Source organism: Suncus etruscus, chromosome 18 (assembly GCF_024139225.1).
Source record: "Suncus etruscus isolate mSunEtr1 chromosome 18, mSunEtr1.pri.cur, whole genome shotgun sequence".
Classification (NCBI taxonomy): domain Eukaryota; kingdom Metazoa; phylum Chordata; class Mammalia; order Eulipotyphla; family Soricidae; genus Suncus; species Suncus etruscus.
In genome coordinates this window covers 17268623-17281339 of record NC_064865.1, presented here as the reverse complement: position 1 = coordinate 17281339, position 12717 = coordinate 17268623, and the positions used below count along the sequence as shown (strand labels likewise).

General features: G+C 48.9%; 1 protein-coding gene across 1 annotated transcript in view; it reads left to right on the top strand.

Annotated features, from left to right (window-relative positions):
• Positions 1 to 1161: 1161 nt before the first annotated feature.
• Positions 1162 to 12717, top strand: part of WTAP (WT1 associated protein) — a 38046-nt gene continuing 26490 nt past the window's right edge. Inside the window, exons 1-2 of the mRNA XM_049765388.1 lie at positions 1162 to 1219; positions 11977 to 12014. Coding sequence (XP_049621345.1) covers positions 11985 to 12014 — 30 coding nt within the window. The 5' untranslated portion in view covers positions 1162 to 1219; positions 11977 to 11984. The remainder of the gene's footprint in view (positions 1220 to 11976; positions 12015 to 12717) is intronic.

Below are 12717 nucleotides of genomic sequence, written 5' to 3'. Positions count from 1 at the left end.
TACCAAGAATGTCCAAAACCACCCCTGCAATGTGGGAGTGCCTAGAGCAAGGGACCTAGGCAGATTTGCATCTATTACTATTACTACTATTAAGGCTCTGCCTCGCGTTATCACCTCCAAGAAGACCCTGGTGGCCAGAAGATCAGAGGCAATGGCTTCTTTCTGTGCTCAGGGGTTTATAACTCCTGGCTCTGTGGTCAGAAATCACACCTGATAGGCTCGGGACACCACTTGGGATGCTGGGAATCGAACGTCTTGCAATAATATATTATATATAATATATAACAATATATTATAAAATATATATATAACTGACAATAGAAAAGACAATGGTGTGGGGCCATGAAAAGGTCTGAGCACAGTGGTAGTGCAATGTACAATACAGAGATGGTTTTGGACATTCTTGGTAGGGCCCGAATGATATATATATTATATTATATTATGTATTATATTTATATGTTTAATTAAATATATTTATAATATATTATCTATTTAAATATTTATTTATATATTATATTATATTATATATTATTCTATATATATATTATATGCTATACTATCATTCCGGCCCCGAAGGCAGCGATTTCTAGCAACCCCGCAGCCTCAAGAGCGAAGAACAGCGAGAAGCAGACAGCAAAGGCCCGGGAATACTTTACTCGGGAATGCACCTGACCCTACAGCGGCGGTGTCGGCGGCGGCGACGGCGGAGGAATCACCGAGACAGAACCAATGAGACGCCTCCGCACTACGCGACAGCCAATGAGACGCCTTCGCGGCGCGGATTCCTCCGCCGGGCGCTCACCTCGCGCCGCAGGTGGCAGGTGGCCGGGAAGGGCCCCGCCCACAACCGGACCTTCTTCCCTCCTCGACCCTCCCGGGAGCGGCGGCGCCACTCTTCCCGGCGGCCCTCGCGGCTGCCCTTTGACCCCGCCGCCCTTGAGCCCGGGCGTCGAGTCGGGTGAGTGGCGCGGGCGGGCGGGCGGGCGGGCGGTGGGCGCGGCCATGGCGGGCGGGCGGGCGGGGCGCGGCGGAAGGGGGCGGGGCGCGGCCTGGCTTCCTCCCTGAGCGCCATTTTGTGGCTGTGGCGGCGAGACCCGCAAAGAAAGGGGAGGCAGGCCCGGGGCGGCGAGCGGGCGAGCGGGCGAGCGCGGCCTGGGCCTGGGCCTCGGCCTCTATGTGACGGGCTTGGGCGGCGCCCGCGCGGCCCCGCTCGGGAGAGGTAGGTCGGGCGGGCGGGCGGGCGGGCGAGGGGCGCCTCGGGGTGGGGCTGGGGCCGCCCCGTCTCCCCTCGCTGCACCTCGCGAGCGGCCGCGGCGCCCCGGCGGCCTCGACGGGCTTCCAGCCGCCCCAGACCCCTGGTCCCCGGCCGGGGCTGCTGCGCGCGCGCGGGAGTCCCGCCCGGCCTGGGCGCGGGGGTGGGCGAGCCGGGCGCCCCGGCCCCGCCTCGCCTCGCCTCGCCTCCTCGCGCCGCCTCGTCTGTCTAACTGGGGCGTCGCTGTCTGCAGCCGAGCCGCCCTGCGGCGGCTCGAGCGGAGGGAAGGGCGCCCCGGGGATCTGCTTGCACGCCTCCCGCCCCGCCGATCGCCGCTCCCCAAGGGGGTGCCGGCTTACCCACTACCCCGGAGCTGTCCACCCACCCACGCCCAAAGAGAAGGAGCCGGCCGAGCCCACTTTCTCCGCCTACAAAGGAAACGGCATGCCCTGGAAGCTGCCCCTTGAACTCAGGGGGTCCCCCTCGCCCCTGAGCACCCACTACCAAGGAGAATGAGCGGGCCGAACCCATCGTCCCCGCGTAAAAAGGGAACGGCATGACCTGGAAGCTCGTCTTCGAACTCGGGGCGATCCCCCCAACCCCTGAGCTGTCCACCCACCCACCCACCACCCAAAGAGAATTAGCACCCGATCGAGCCCACTGTCCCCGCATCAAAAGGAAACAGCATGACCTGGAAGCTTGTCTTCGAGCTCAGGGGGGGCCCCCTAACCCCACTGGGTCTCCCCACCCCCGGAAAATCAAGTGGCTGTTCCCCGGGAGCCCCGGCCGCCGGCCTGGCGGCTTCTCCTCTTGCCCAGGTTGTATACAGTAGTTGATGCGGCCGGATAACGGAGTTAGTTGATGGGCCTCCGGCCTCTGTCAGGCTTCTTTCTTGGAAATCGATTTGCCCTCGAGGCTTTTTCCCGGACAGACCCCGAGCTCCCCGAGCGTGCGGGCTGCCCCGGGGGGAGAGGAGATGGGGGCCCCGCAGCCCGGCCAGCAGAGGTGAAGGTGGAGGCCCCCGCGAGTTCCTCGAGTGCTCCGCTGGCCGGCAGCCTCTGGCCTTATCGCCTCGGAGAAGCAGATAAGCGGCGGCTCCTGCTGGCCAGCCGGGACCTCTCCGGGCGGAACTTTGCTCCTTCCACCTCGAGGTGTCTGCCGGGACCCGCCGGGTGGTTTCTGCTGGGGAGAGGCCCCGCTTGCGGTCCAGGCCGTTTCCGTTTGGAGCCCGAAGCCGCCCGCGCGCGGCTTGTGGCCCCGGGAGCCTGGCCCTGGAGGGTGTGCATGGGCGCGGGTCGATCCCACGGTGCTTGTTCCGCTTTTCGCTGAGTTTTTGGGGTGCGTGTGCCTCTTGGGCCTCAGGGACTTTGCAGGTTGGTCGGCTTTATGTAACTAGATCGCTCCAGCATTACTCTTGTGGGGGGGATCTCACGTGTCCCCCTTCCCCCGCGATAGGACAGTTGGGAAGGCGCTTGTTTTGCACGCGGCCCGCCCGGGTTCCATCCCTGGCACTCTAGGGCCCTCTCCGGGAATGATAATTCCTCGGAGCAGAGCTAGGAGTAATCCTTTTATCAAGGAGCTCTTTTATCAAGGGTGTCCCCCCACCAAAAATAAAAACAAAAACTGTTGGGAGATCCTTTAGCAAAGGTATTCAAACTAGATACTTACCTTAGGTCTATTTTTTGTTACTTTGTTTTCTGCCTCAATGTTTTCTGCTACTTTGCTCATCAGCCGAGAACTTTTAAGCATTCCCAGAACTAATCCCATTGTATAGTAAGGTAGTAAGCGCTCTGTGCTCTAAGTAAAAGGCTCACCTCCTGACAATGCAGTAGTTAATAGGGATTGCTTTTCATCTGTCCTAAATGCACGTAAAATTGTCTCTCACTGAACCTGGAGGGCACTTGGTTCCAGGCATTCCCATAGGGTTCCTGAGGTTCTCCAGGAGTCATCCCTGAGTACAAAGCCAAGAGTAACCCCTGAATATTGCCAGGTGTAGCGTGTGCACACATTGTCTTTTATGTTACTATTAGTTGTTTGTTTGTTTTTGGGGCCACGGTGATGCTCAGGAGTTACTCCTGGCTATGCGCTCAGAAATCGCTCCTGGCTTGGGGGACCATATGGAACACCGGAGATCAAACCCAGGTCCATCCTGGGTCAGCTGCATGCAAGGCAAACACCCTGTCACTGCGCCACCGCTCCGGCCCCTACTATTAATATTTTATTTGAAGGTCCCTCATGGGGCCAGAAATAACAATACAGGAGATCTGGCACTTGCCTTGCACATGGGCAACCAGTTAGATCCCAAGCTCTACATATGATCCTTAAATACAGCTGGGTGTTATCTGAGCACAGAGCCCCATCTGGTATAGCCCAAATGCCTCACCTCCCAAAAGAGCAAAATAAAGATCCTTTGTATGGCATTTTTATGGCACTTGGGCCCTTTGTGGGACAGCAGAACTGGTTTCCTCGTTTCCTCTGTCTGCAGTGATAGACAGGCTTCAAACCACAGGACCTTAGCCTCACATGCTCTTCTGCTTCCTGACTAGGACCCAGCACTGCATACCCACCCCGGCTTGTACTGTAAGACAGGTTAGTTATTTTCACACTTGTCTTAGGATGACTTTCAAGAGGTACCTGCTTGCTTTTTGCAATTACAGAAGTGCTGTCTCAGGAGATTGGGGGGGGGGGGGGGCTGATGTTGCTCAGGGCTCAACTCCTGGCTCTGCACCAAAGAATCATTCCTGGTGGTTCTCCGGACCATATGGGTGCCCAGGATAGCGTGTGGCTTGGCCACATGCTGTACTACCCTGCTGGCCCTCTTTGATAGGGACACTGAATTACATACTGTAGGATTATAGGGTTAATGAGTATAGTGGGTAGGGCACTAGCCTTGCACACAACCAACATGAATGGGGTCTCACCTTACCTCTAGCGTCACTGCCCAACCCACATCTTATCTCTTGCATACAAATCTTCAGCCCCTTAAATTGTCCTTTGGGGGGCACACATAGTGTGCTTTGTGATCACTTCTGAAGGTGTTTGGGGGACCAGATGGGATGCTGGGGATTTTGGGGGGGGGTTGGTCCTGTGCAAGGCAAGCACTCTCCCGCTGTGCTCTTGCTTAGGGCCCCTACATGGTCCCTTTTTGAAAAGGGATTTCTTTTGCTTCCATCTCTAGTGAGCTCTGGTTTAATCACTGTTGAGGTTGGGCAAGTGGGAGAATTAATCTGAGAGGCTGGCCCTGGCTTTAGTTTCCTAACCCTCAATCTATTAATTGAGGGCCCATACCTCTCAACTCCTCCAAATAAAAAGATAGAATTATTATTTTTTTAAACCTTTGACTAATCTTTACCCATCTCTAGAAGGTAGCCCTACTTGTCCATTTTTAGGGAGGGCACACACCTAGAAGTGCAAGCATCTAATAACTCATTGTCTGAAATATGGGAACTAACTTTAACTTTGAAAAGTTGTGATGATTAGGTAAGTACCTCAGTGTGGAGCATATAGTTCTATTTTTCTTTCAAGGTTCAGGATTTGGGGCGGGAGAGATAGCATGGACTTAAGGCATTTGCCTTGCATGTAGAAGGACAGTGTTTCGAATTCTGGCATCCCATATGGTCCCCTAAAACTACCAGGAGCATTTCTGAGCATAGAGCCAGGAATAACCTCTGAGCGCTGTCGGGTGTGAACCAAACACAAAAAAAAAAAAGGTTCAGGATTCAACTAGGCTTGACAGTAGTATATCTCTGGTGATGATATTTAAGTCATTTCATTTTTCTGATGTGAGAAAAGGCTATTTAGAACCAAGACTGTCTATTTATTGTCTTTGTGAATTTAGAATGGAACATATTTATTGGAAGGCTAGTAAATTTCTTAGCATGTTCACGCAGTGTGAAAAATAAGTATTGTGAGCCAGGTTGTTTTGTTACTGCTTTAAAATAGAAGCCTCACTGGAGAGAGAGTTCAGTGGCAGGGGTATTATCCTTGCACACGGCCAATCTAGGTTTGCTCTTTGGCACCACATATGAACACTCCAGCACTGTCAGGAGTGATCCCTGAGCATAGAGCCAGAAAAAACCTTCTGGGTGAGGCTTAGCGGTACAAAAAATATTTTTGTTTTTGTTTGGGCTATGCACCTGCAGTGTTCCTTGCACTCAGGAATCACTCCTGGTGGTGCTCAGGGGACCATATGGAATGCAGTCCAAGCCAAGCGCCCTACTATCTCTGGCTCCACACTGTTTTGTTTTGTTTTGTTGTTGTTTTTTTTTTTTTACCATGTTTCAACTTACCTTTCCTCAGACTGTGAATTTTATTGCAAATCATGGAATCTCAAAGAAAAACTGATTTTTAAATCCAGGAACAAACATTTCTTTGAAAGTACTTCCATTTGCAAATTAGATAACTGATGCTTGAAATGACTAAGTTGACATAAGCACACATTTATATGAAATCCTCACTTCATCTAAAACAATTTGAGGGTTTTCTCTTTTTTTGGAAGGAGAGGGAGTGTTTGGTTTTTGAGCCGCACCCAGTGACGCTCAAGGGTTACCCTGGCAACCAGGTATCATCCCCACCTAATGGTACTGGGGGCAGCCAAGGAGGGATTGAACTTGCTAGGCAAGCGACAAACCCGCTGTGCTTTCCCCAGCCCTTTAGGAGTTTGGGTTGTTTGAATGGTTGGTTTGCCCACACCTGATGGCACTCAGGCCTTATGGCACTTTGCTCAGAAATTCCTCCTGGTAGTTTCAGGAGACTACATATGCCAGGTATCAAACCTGGGTCGGCCACATGCAAGCAAATGCCCTACCCACTGTGCAATCTCTTCCCCCTACAATTATTTTTATAAAGAAAATAGATAACTTATAAGGTATGTGTAGTTAAGATTTATTTTCAGGACCAAAGATAGCAGATAAAAAGGCACTTGCAGGGCTGGAGAGAAAGTCGTTTGCCTTTCATACAGAAGGTCATTGGTTCCAATCCCGGCATCCCATATGGTCCTCCGAGCCTGCCAGGAGTAACCCCTGAGCGCTGCCGGGTGTGACCCAAAAACCAAAAAAAAAGGCACTTGCTTTACATTCAGTTAATCCAAGTTTTATTCCCCAATCCTGCCAGTTGTGATCCCTGAACACCAACTGATGTGCCCCCCCCCCAAAATACCAAAAACAATGTATCAAAATTTAACTTCATCAAAGGCTATGTGTACATCATTGGCTCAGTGTAGGACCCAAGGGTGAGACCGATCACCTAAATCTGATCTTGGTTGCCTCTCACGGTTTCATGGCTTTCATGATGTGTGGTTCTAGGATATACCTTGACAGTGCTGTCTCCTAAGCCCTTTCGTTTGGGGGCAACACCAGTTGTGTACAGGCCTTATTCCTGGCTTTGAACCTGGGATCACTCCTGGTGGGCTCACAGACAATATGTATGCAGTACTGGGGACTAAACCTGGTTATTGTACTATCACTCCATCCCCTTCTTTTTATTCTTTTGTTTTTCTGTTATTGTTTTTGTTTGTTTGAGGGCCATATCCAGTGATACTCAGGTTTCTAATGGCAGTATTCAGGGGACCTTGAGGATGCCGGGAATTGAATCCAGTCTGGCTGCATACAAGGCAAAAACCCTCCTCGCTGTACTATATAGCTCCAATCTCATCTTTCTTTTTTGGGGGGGGGTTTGGTTTTTGGTTTTTGGGCCTGGGCCACACCTGGCAGTGCTCAGAGGTTACTCTTGGCTCTGTATTCAGGAGTCAATTGCAGCGGTGTTTGGGTGGCCATATGGGAAACCACTGATTGGACCCCAGTTGGTCACATGCAAGGCAAATAAATGCCTTTCCCACTGTGCTGTTGCTCAGGCCCCACTTCATTCTTTTTTTTTTTTTTTTTTTTTTTTTTGGTTTTTGGTTTTTGGGCCACATCCGGAGGTGCTCAGGTGTTACTCCTGGCTGTCTGCTCAGAAATAGCTCCTGGCAGGCACGGTGAACCATATGGGACACCAGGGTTTGAACCAACCACCTTTGGTCCTGGATCGGCTGCTTGCAAGGCAAACGCTGCTGTGCTATCTCTCCGGGCCCCTTCATTCTTTTTTAAAACACAACTATTGGGGCCCTCGCGGTGGCGCTAGAGGTAAGGTGTCTGCCTTGCCAGCGCTAGCCTAGGACGGACCGAGATTTGATCCCCCGGCATCCCATTTGGTCCCCCAAGCCAGGAGCTACTTCTGAGCGCATAGCCAGGAGTAACCCCTTAGTGTTACCGGATGTGGCCCAAAAACCAATAAATAAATAAATAAATAAATAAATAAATAAATAAATAAATAAAACACAGCTATTAGTGTGTAAACTGGCTTTTACTCTATATTAAACAATATATGCTTCAAGGAGGGGTTTGGGTTTTTGTTTGTTTGGGTGGGTGGTTTTGTTTTTGAGTCATTCCTGGTCCATGGTTTATAAAATTCTTCGTAATTGCGTTTTAGCCCTACAGTATTTGAACACCCATCCCACCCTCACCACCAATGTCAGCCTCCTTCCTCTAGAGTGCCCAGGTCATCTTGTCATTGATCACCCCCCCTTCGGTTGTAGAAGTTCTGAGTAGTGATAGTACTTAGTAACTAGATGACAGGTTGGCTATAAAAGTGTGGTAGTTGAAGATGTTTTCAGTCACTCAGAAAACATGTCACTCTGGAACCAGAGAGATAGCACCGCAGTAGGGAATTTGCCTTGCACTTGCCTGACCCATGACAGACCTGGGTTTGATTCCCAGAACTCTGTATGGTCTCCCAAGTCTGCCAGGGGTGATTTCTGACCGAAGAACCAGGAGTAACCTTTGAGCGCTGCAAGATATGGCCCAAAAAAACAAAAACCAAAAAAAAATAAAAACATGTATCCTCTCTGCATGGTCATATTAATTTTACAACCAAATGAGATTGGCTTTTTTTTGGTTCTCATGATCTCAATAGCAACTGAAGTAGCTGGACTTGTTCACACTTCACTAAGCACATGTTTGAATGCCTGCAAACTACAGAGCCATTGACGGTGAATGAAATGTTTCTGGTGGTCTGTTTTTATACTTTGGAAAATCAAATCAGTAAACAGAATGACAGGTCAGAAGCCTTATGAAGAAAAACCAGGCCATGGACCTGAGTACAGTGGAGAGGGTGCTTACCTTGCAAGAGGCTGACACAGGTTCCATCAGCGATATCCCACCCCATAAGTTCCCTAAGCATCACAGGATGTGGCAGTTCCCCAATAAAAAATGTCTTAAGGGGGCCGGAGAGATAGCATGGAGGTAAGGCATTTACCTTTCATGCAGAAGGTCATCAGTTCGAATCCCGGCGTCCCACATGGTCCCCCGTGCATGCCAGGAGCAATTTCTGAGCACAGAGCCAGGAAAAAACCCTGAGAAGTGCCGGGTGTGACCCAAAAACCACAAAAAAAAAAATATTATTCATAAAAAATAAAAATGTGTCTTTTAAAAAAAAATGTCTTAAGGGCCGAAATGATAGCTCAGTGGGGAGGGTGTTTGCCTTGCACATGTCCAACCCAGGCTCCATTCTCAGCATCCCATTATCTGCCCCCCACCCAGCCTGCCAGGTGTGATCCCCAAGTGCAGAGCCAGGAATAAGTAACTCCTGAGCACTGTTGGGTGTGGCTCAAAAAACAAAAGAGAATTTTTTTGAGATTTTGGTTTTGTATGTATGGGGCAGGCTTCTGATTGTATAAGCCTGTGGCAGTGCTCAGGACCACCTGTCTGCTCAGAGAACTTATGGGGTGGTTGGCATGCCACACGAGCCAAGTACCTTCACCCCTGTGCTCTCTCTATGACACTTTTTAGTTTGTTATTTCGCTCTAGTTTAGTTATAATTATAATTCAGTCTCTAGTACTAATATTTTGGGGGGGTCACACAGGAGTGCTCAGGGCTTATTCCTGCTCTATGTTCAGAAATCACTCCTGGCAGCCTTGGGGGACCATATGGGATGACCGGATTCGAACCACTGTCCTTTTGCACACAAGGCAAACACCTTACCTCTATCCATGCTATCTCTCTGGCCCCAGTACTAATATTTTAACCCAGTCCCTATTACTAATATTTTTAACTAAAAATACTAAAACTCAGGACAGTACAGTAAACAAGGCACTTTTTTAGCCAATAACCCAGGCCTGATTCCCCCACACCACATAATGGTCCTCAGCCAGGAGTTGAGTCCTTTGTATTGCCAGTTGTGGCCCAATAAACAAAACAAATAAAGGCGGGGGAAATAGTACAGGGGATAAAGCACTTATTTGGAAATTGCTGACCCTACTTTCATCCTCAGTATGGTCCCCTGAGCACAGAACTGGGTATGGCTCCCAAGCCAAAAAAAATAAATAAATAAAAAACTCAGATTAGTTCCAAGGAAAGCCAGGCGTTGTTTCTGTGTTGAGGTTTTGTTGGAGTGGAGATAAACATGGTGAGGCTTATTTCCCAGATGTTGGACTGACTGGATCACAGTAGCTGTGAGTAGCTGGTTCTGATGTGGCCACAAAGATCAGGAATGGGGCAGTAAAGGGACTAACAGGCCAATTTAAAGACAGAGATAGAGCAAGAGACTTGGGGCTTAGAAATGGGGTCTTGCCTTCCTTCATAGGTTGTATAAGAGGAAAAAAGTTGTAATTATGTTATAATGCCCGCTTGTGTTGCCTGCTGGTTTCTTCAGCACAGTGCCTGGTCTGAAAACCAGTACCTAGAAACCGTTGAAGGAGAATCTCTGACTTAGAGACTTAGGATTTATAGGTAACGTAGAAAATGGTCTTGGGGCTGGAGAAATAAGTTTTCCTTGCATGCAGAAGGACAGTGGTTCAAATCCCGGCATCCCATTTGGTCCCCCGAGCCTGCCAGGAGCGATTTCTGAGCATAGATCCAAGAGTAGCCCCTGAGTGCTGTGGGCTGTGACCCAAAAACCAAAAAAAGAAAAAGAAAATGGTCTTGGAAAAATCAGTGGTCTTGGGAATTGGGCATAGTATGAGACCCAACAGTGCTTAACTATAAAGTGGGGAGTTTCTTTCAAGCTCTGTTCCTGGTGTGAACTTTTCTTTTTCTGGTTTTCAAGTCAGTTTTTTAAATTTTTCCCCTTTTTTTCTGGTGTGAACTTCTTTGTTAGCTTGTATATATCATATTTGTAAATAGTTTAAATGCCTTGTTTGTTCTTTGGGATCCACTCTGGCCATGCTCGGGTGGGATTGTGTGTGATACCAGCAAGGTGCTCAGGGATCTAAGCCACAGCACATTGGGGCCAGGGAGAGAGCTGAACTGCAGGGGGTGGAACTGGTGCCTTACATGGGAGACCCTACCTAAATTGGCTCCCTGACCTCATGTGGGTCCCTTCATAGCACCTCCATCTAGAGAACCCCAGCTGAAATTGGCCCCATACCAGTGCTGAAGCTGCTGTGTGTGACAGAATGAAAAAACAGTACAGATAATGCAGCTGGTCTCTGCCTGAATTTGTCAGTAACCTTTTACAGTAGAGCTAAGTGAAATTTAGATAGAGCAGCTAATTGTGTGCTAGATTATCCATATCCGTATGACATCAAGAGTAGAACTTTGTGTGTATGTGTGTGTGTGTGTGTGTGTGTGTGAGAGAGAGAGAGAGAGAGAGAGAGAGAGAGAGAGAGAGAGAGAGAGAGAGAATGACAATGACACTCACACTCCTGGCTAGGTGCTGGGGATCACTCCCCTCAGTAAAGGAGTGATCATTCCATTTCTGGATCAAGAGTGAGTCTCTTCTACATTCACCACCCCACTCCCCATGCTAACGTTGCTTTGCATCATTTAGTCCAGTGAGCTGGACGAGAGGGGGGAGGGGGAGGGAGGGAAGAGAAGAGAGAGAGAGAAAGAGAGACTCCTGGCTAGGTGCTGGGAAGTGAGTGAGTCTCTTCTACATTCACCACCTCCACTCCCCATGCGAACTTTACAAAAGAAAATTAAGAACTGGGCCGGGAAGGGGCGCTAGAGGTAAGGTGTCTGCCTTACAAGCGCTAGCCAAGGAACGGACCGCGGTTCGATCCCCCGGCATCCCATATGGTCCCCCCAAGCCAGGGACGATTTCTGAGCACATAGCCAGGAGTAACCCATGAGCGTCAAACGGGTGTGGCCCAAAAACCAAAAAAAAAAAAGAAAAAGAAAAAGAAAAGAAAATTAAGAACTAAATAAAACACGGGCTAGACAGAGTACATTGGGGGAGGGCGCTTGATTTGCACAAAACCAACCAGGACCCAGATTTTATCCCTGGCATCCCATTTGGTCTTCTGAACCTGCTAGAAGAAACCCCTGAGTATTGCTGCGTATTACTCAAAAATGAAACCAAAAAAAAAAAAAAGTGAAATGGGGCCAGGAGAGGAGATAGTACCTTGGAAATGCTTTCCTTGCATGTGACTGACCCAGGTTTGATTCCCGGGACCCTAAATGGTTCTCCATGGCCTCCTGGGAGTGATCCCTGAGCACAAGAAAACACACACACCCCCAAAAGATGTTTACCAAAGAGACACTAGATGTAGAAGTATACTTAGACAATTTTTCTTAAATCTACAAAGCTATTCTAAAATAAAAGGTTTATATTTGAGTTGAAAAGCATTGCTCTAATTTTTGTCTTTGAGTTCATCAGTATTACTTAGTTGCAAAGGACCCTGTGTATTGCCTTCCCTTATAACTGCTAGGAAATTAATTGAATCTCTTCTCCTTACTCTTTTCTCTAGGTTTCAAAATGACCAACGAGGAACCTCTTCCCAAAAAAGTAAGTTTCCCTCCCAGCTGTTTCTAAGCATTTGGGTAGGAGGTGGCCCACAGTAGAGTGAATGAACCTGCTTTTGGTACTTCTGCATTCCCCGGAGCAGAGGTGTATAGTATGCTAGAACTTACGTATTCTAGAGCTTACATATTCTAGATCATGTGTTTCAGAATGGATGCAGTTTCTGGAAAACTTAGAAAGATAGCCTCGTCTTTGAGGACATACAAAATAAGAATGAAGGATCTGGGCTAGAGCTTTTGTGTGTGTGGTGGTGTTTGTTTTGATTGCCCAACAACCCAGGTTCAACCCCTGAGCCCCTGCTAGGAGAAGCTGCTGAACATTGCTTATATGAACACACACACACACACACATTCTCTCTCTCTCTCTCTCTCTCTCTCTCTCTCTCTCTCTCTCTCATTTAAATATCTACTACAGGGGCTGGAGCAATAGTACAGTGGGTAGGGCACTAGTCTTATATGTAGCTGACACAGGTTCAATCCCTTGCATCCCATAAGGTCATAAGGTCTCCTAAGTACCACCAGGTATAATTCTTTAGTGCAGCGTAAGGAGTAATCCCTGAGCACCTCTGGATATAGGGCACCCCACCAATTACTCACACACCGTAGTTTGTTGCAGGCTACATCTAGCAATGCTAGAGGGGCTTACTCCTGGCTCTGCTCATGGATCATTCCTGACGGGGCTCAAGATC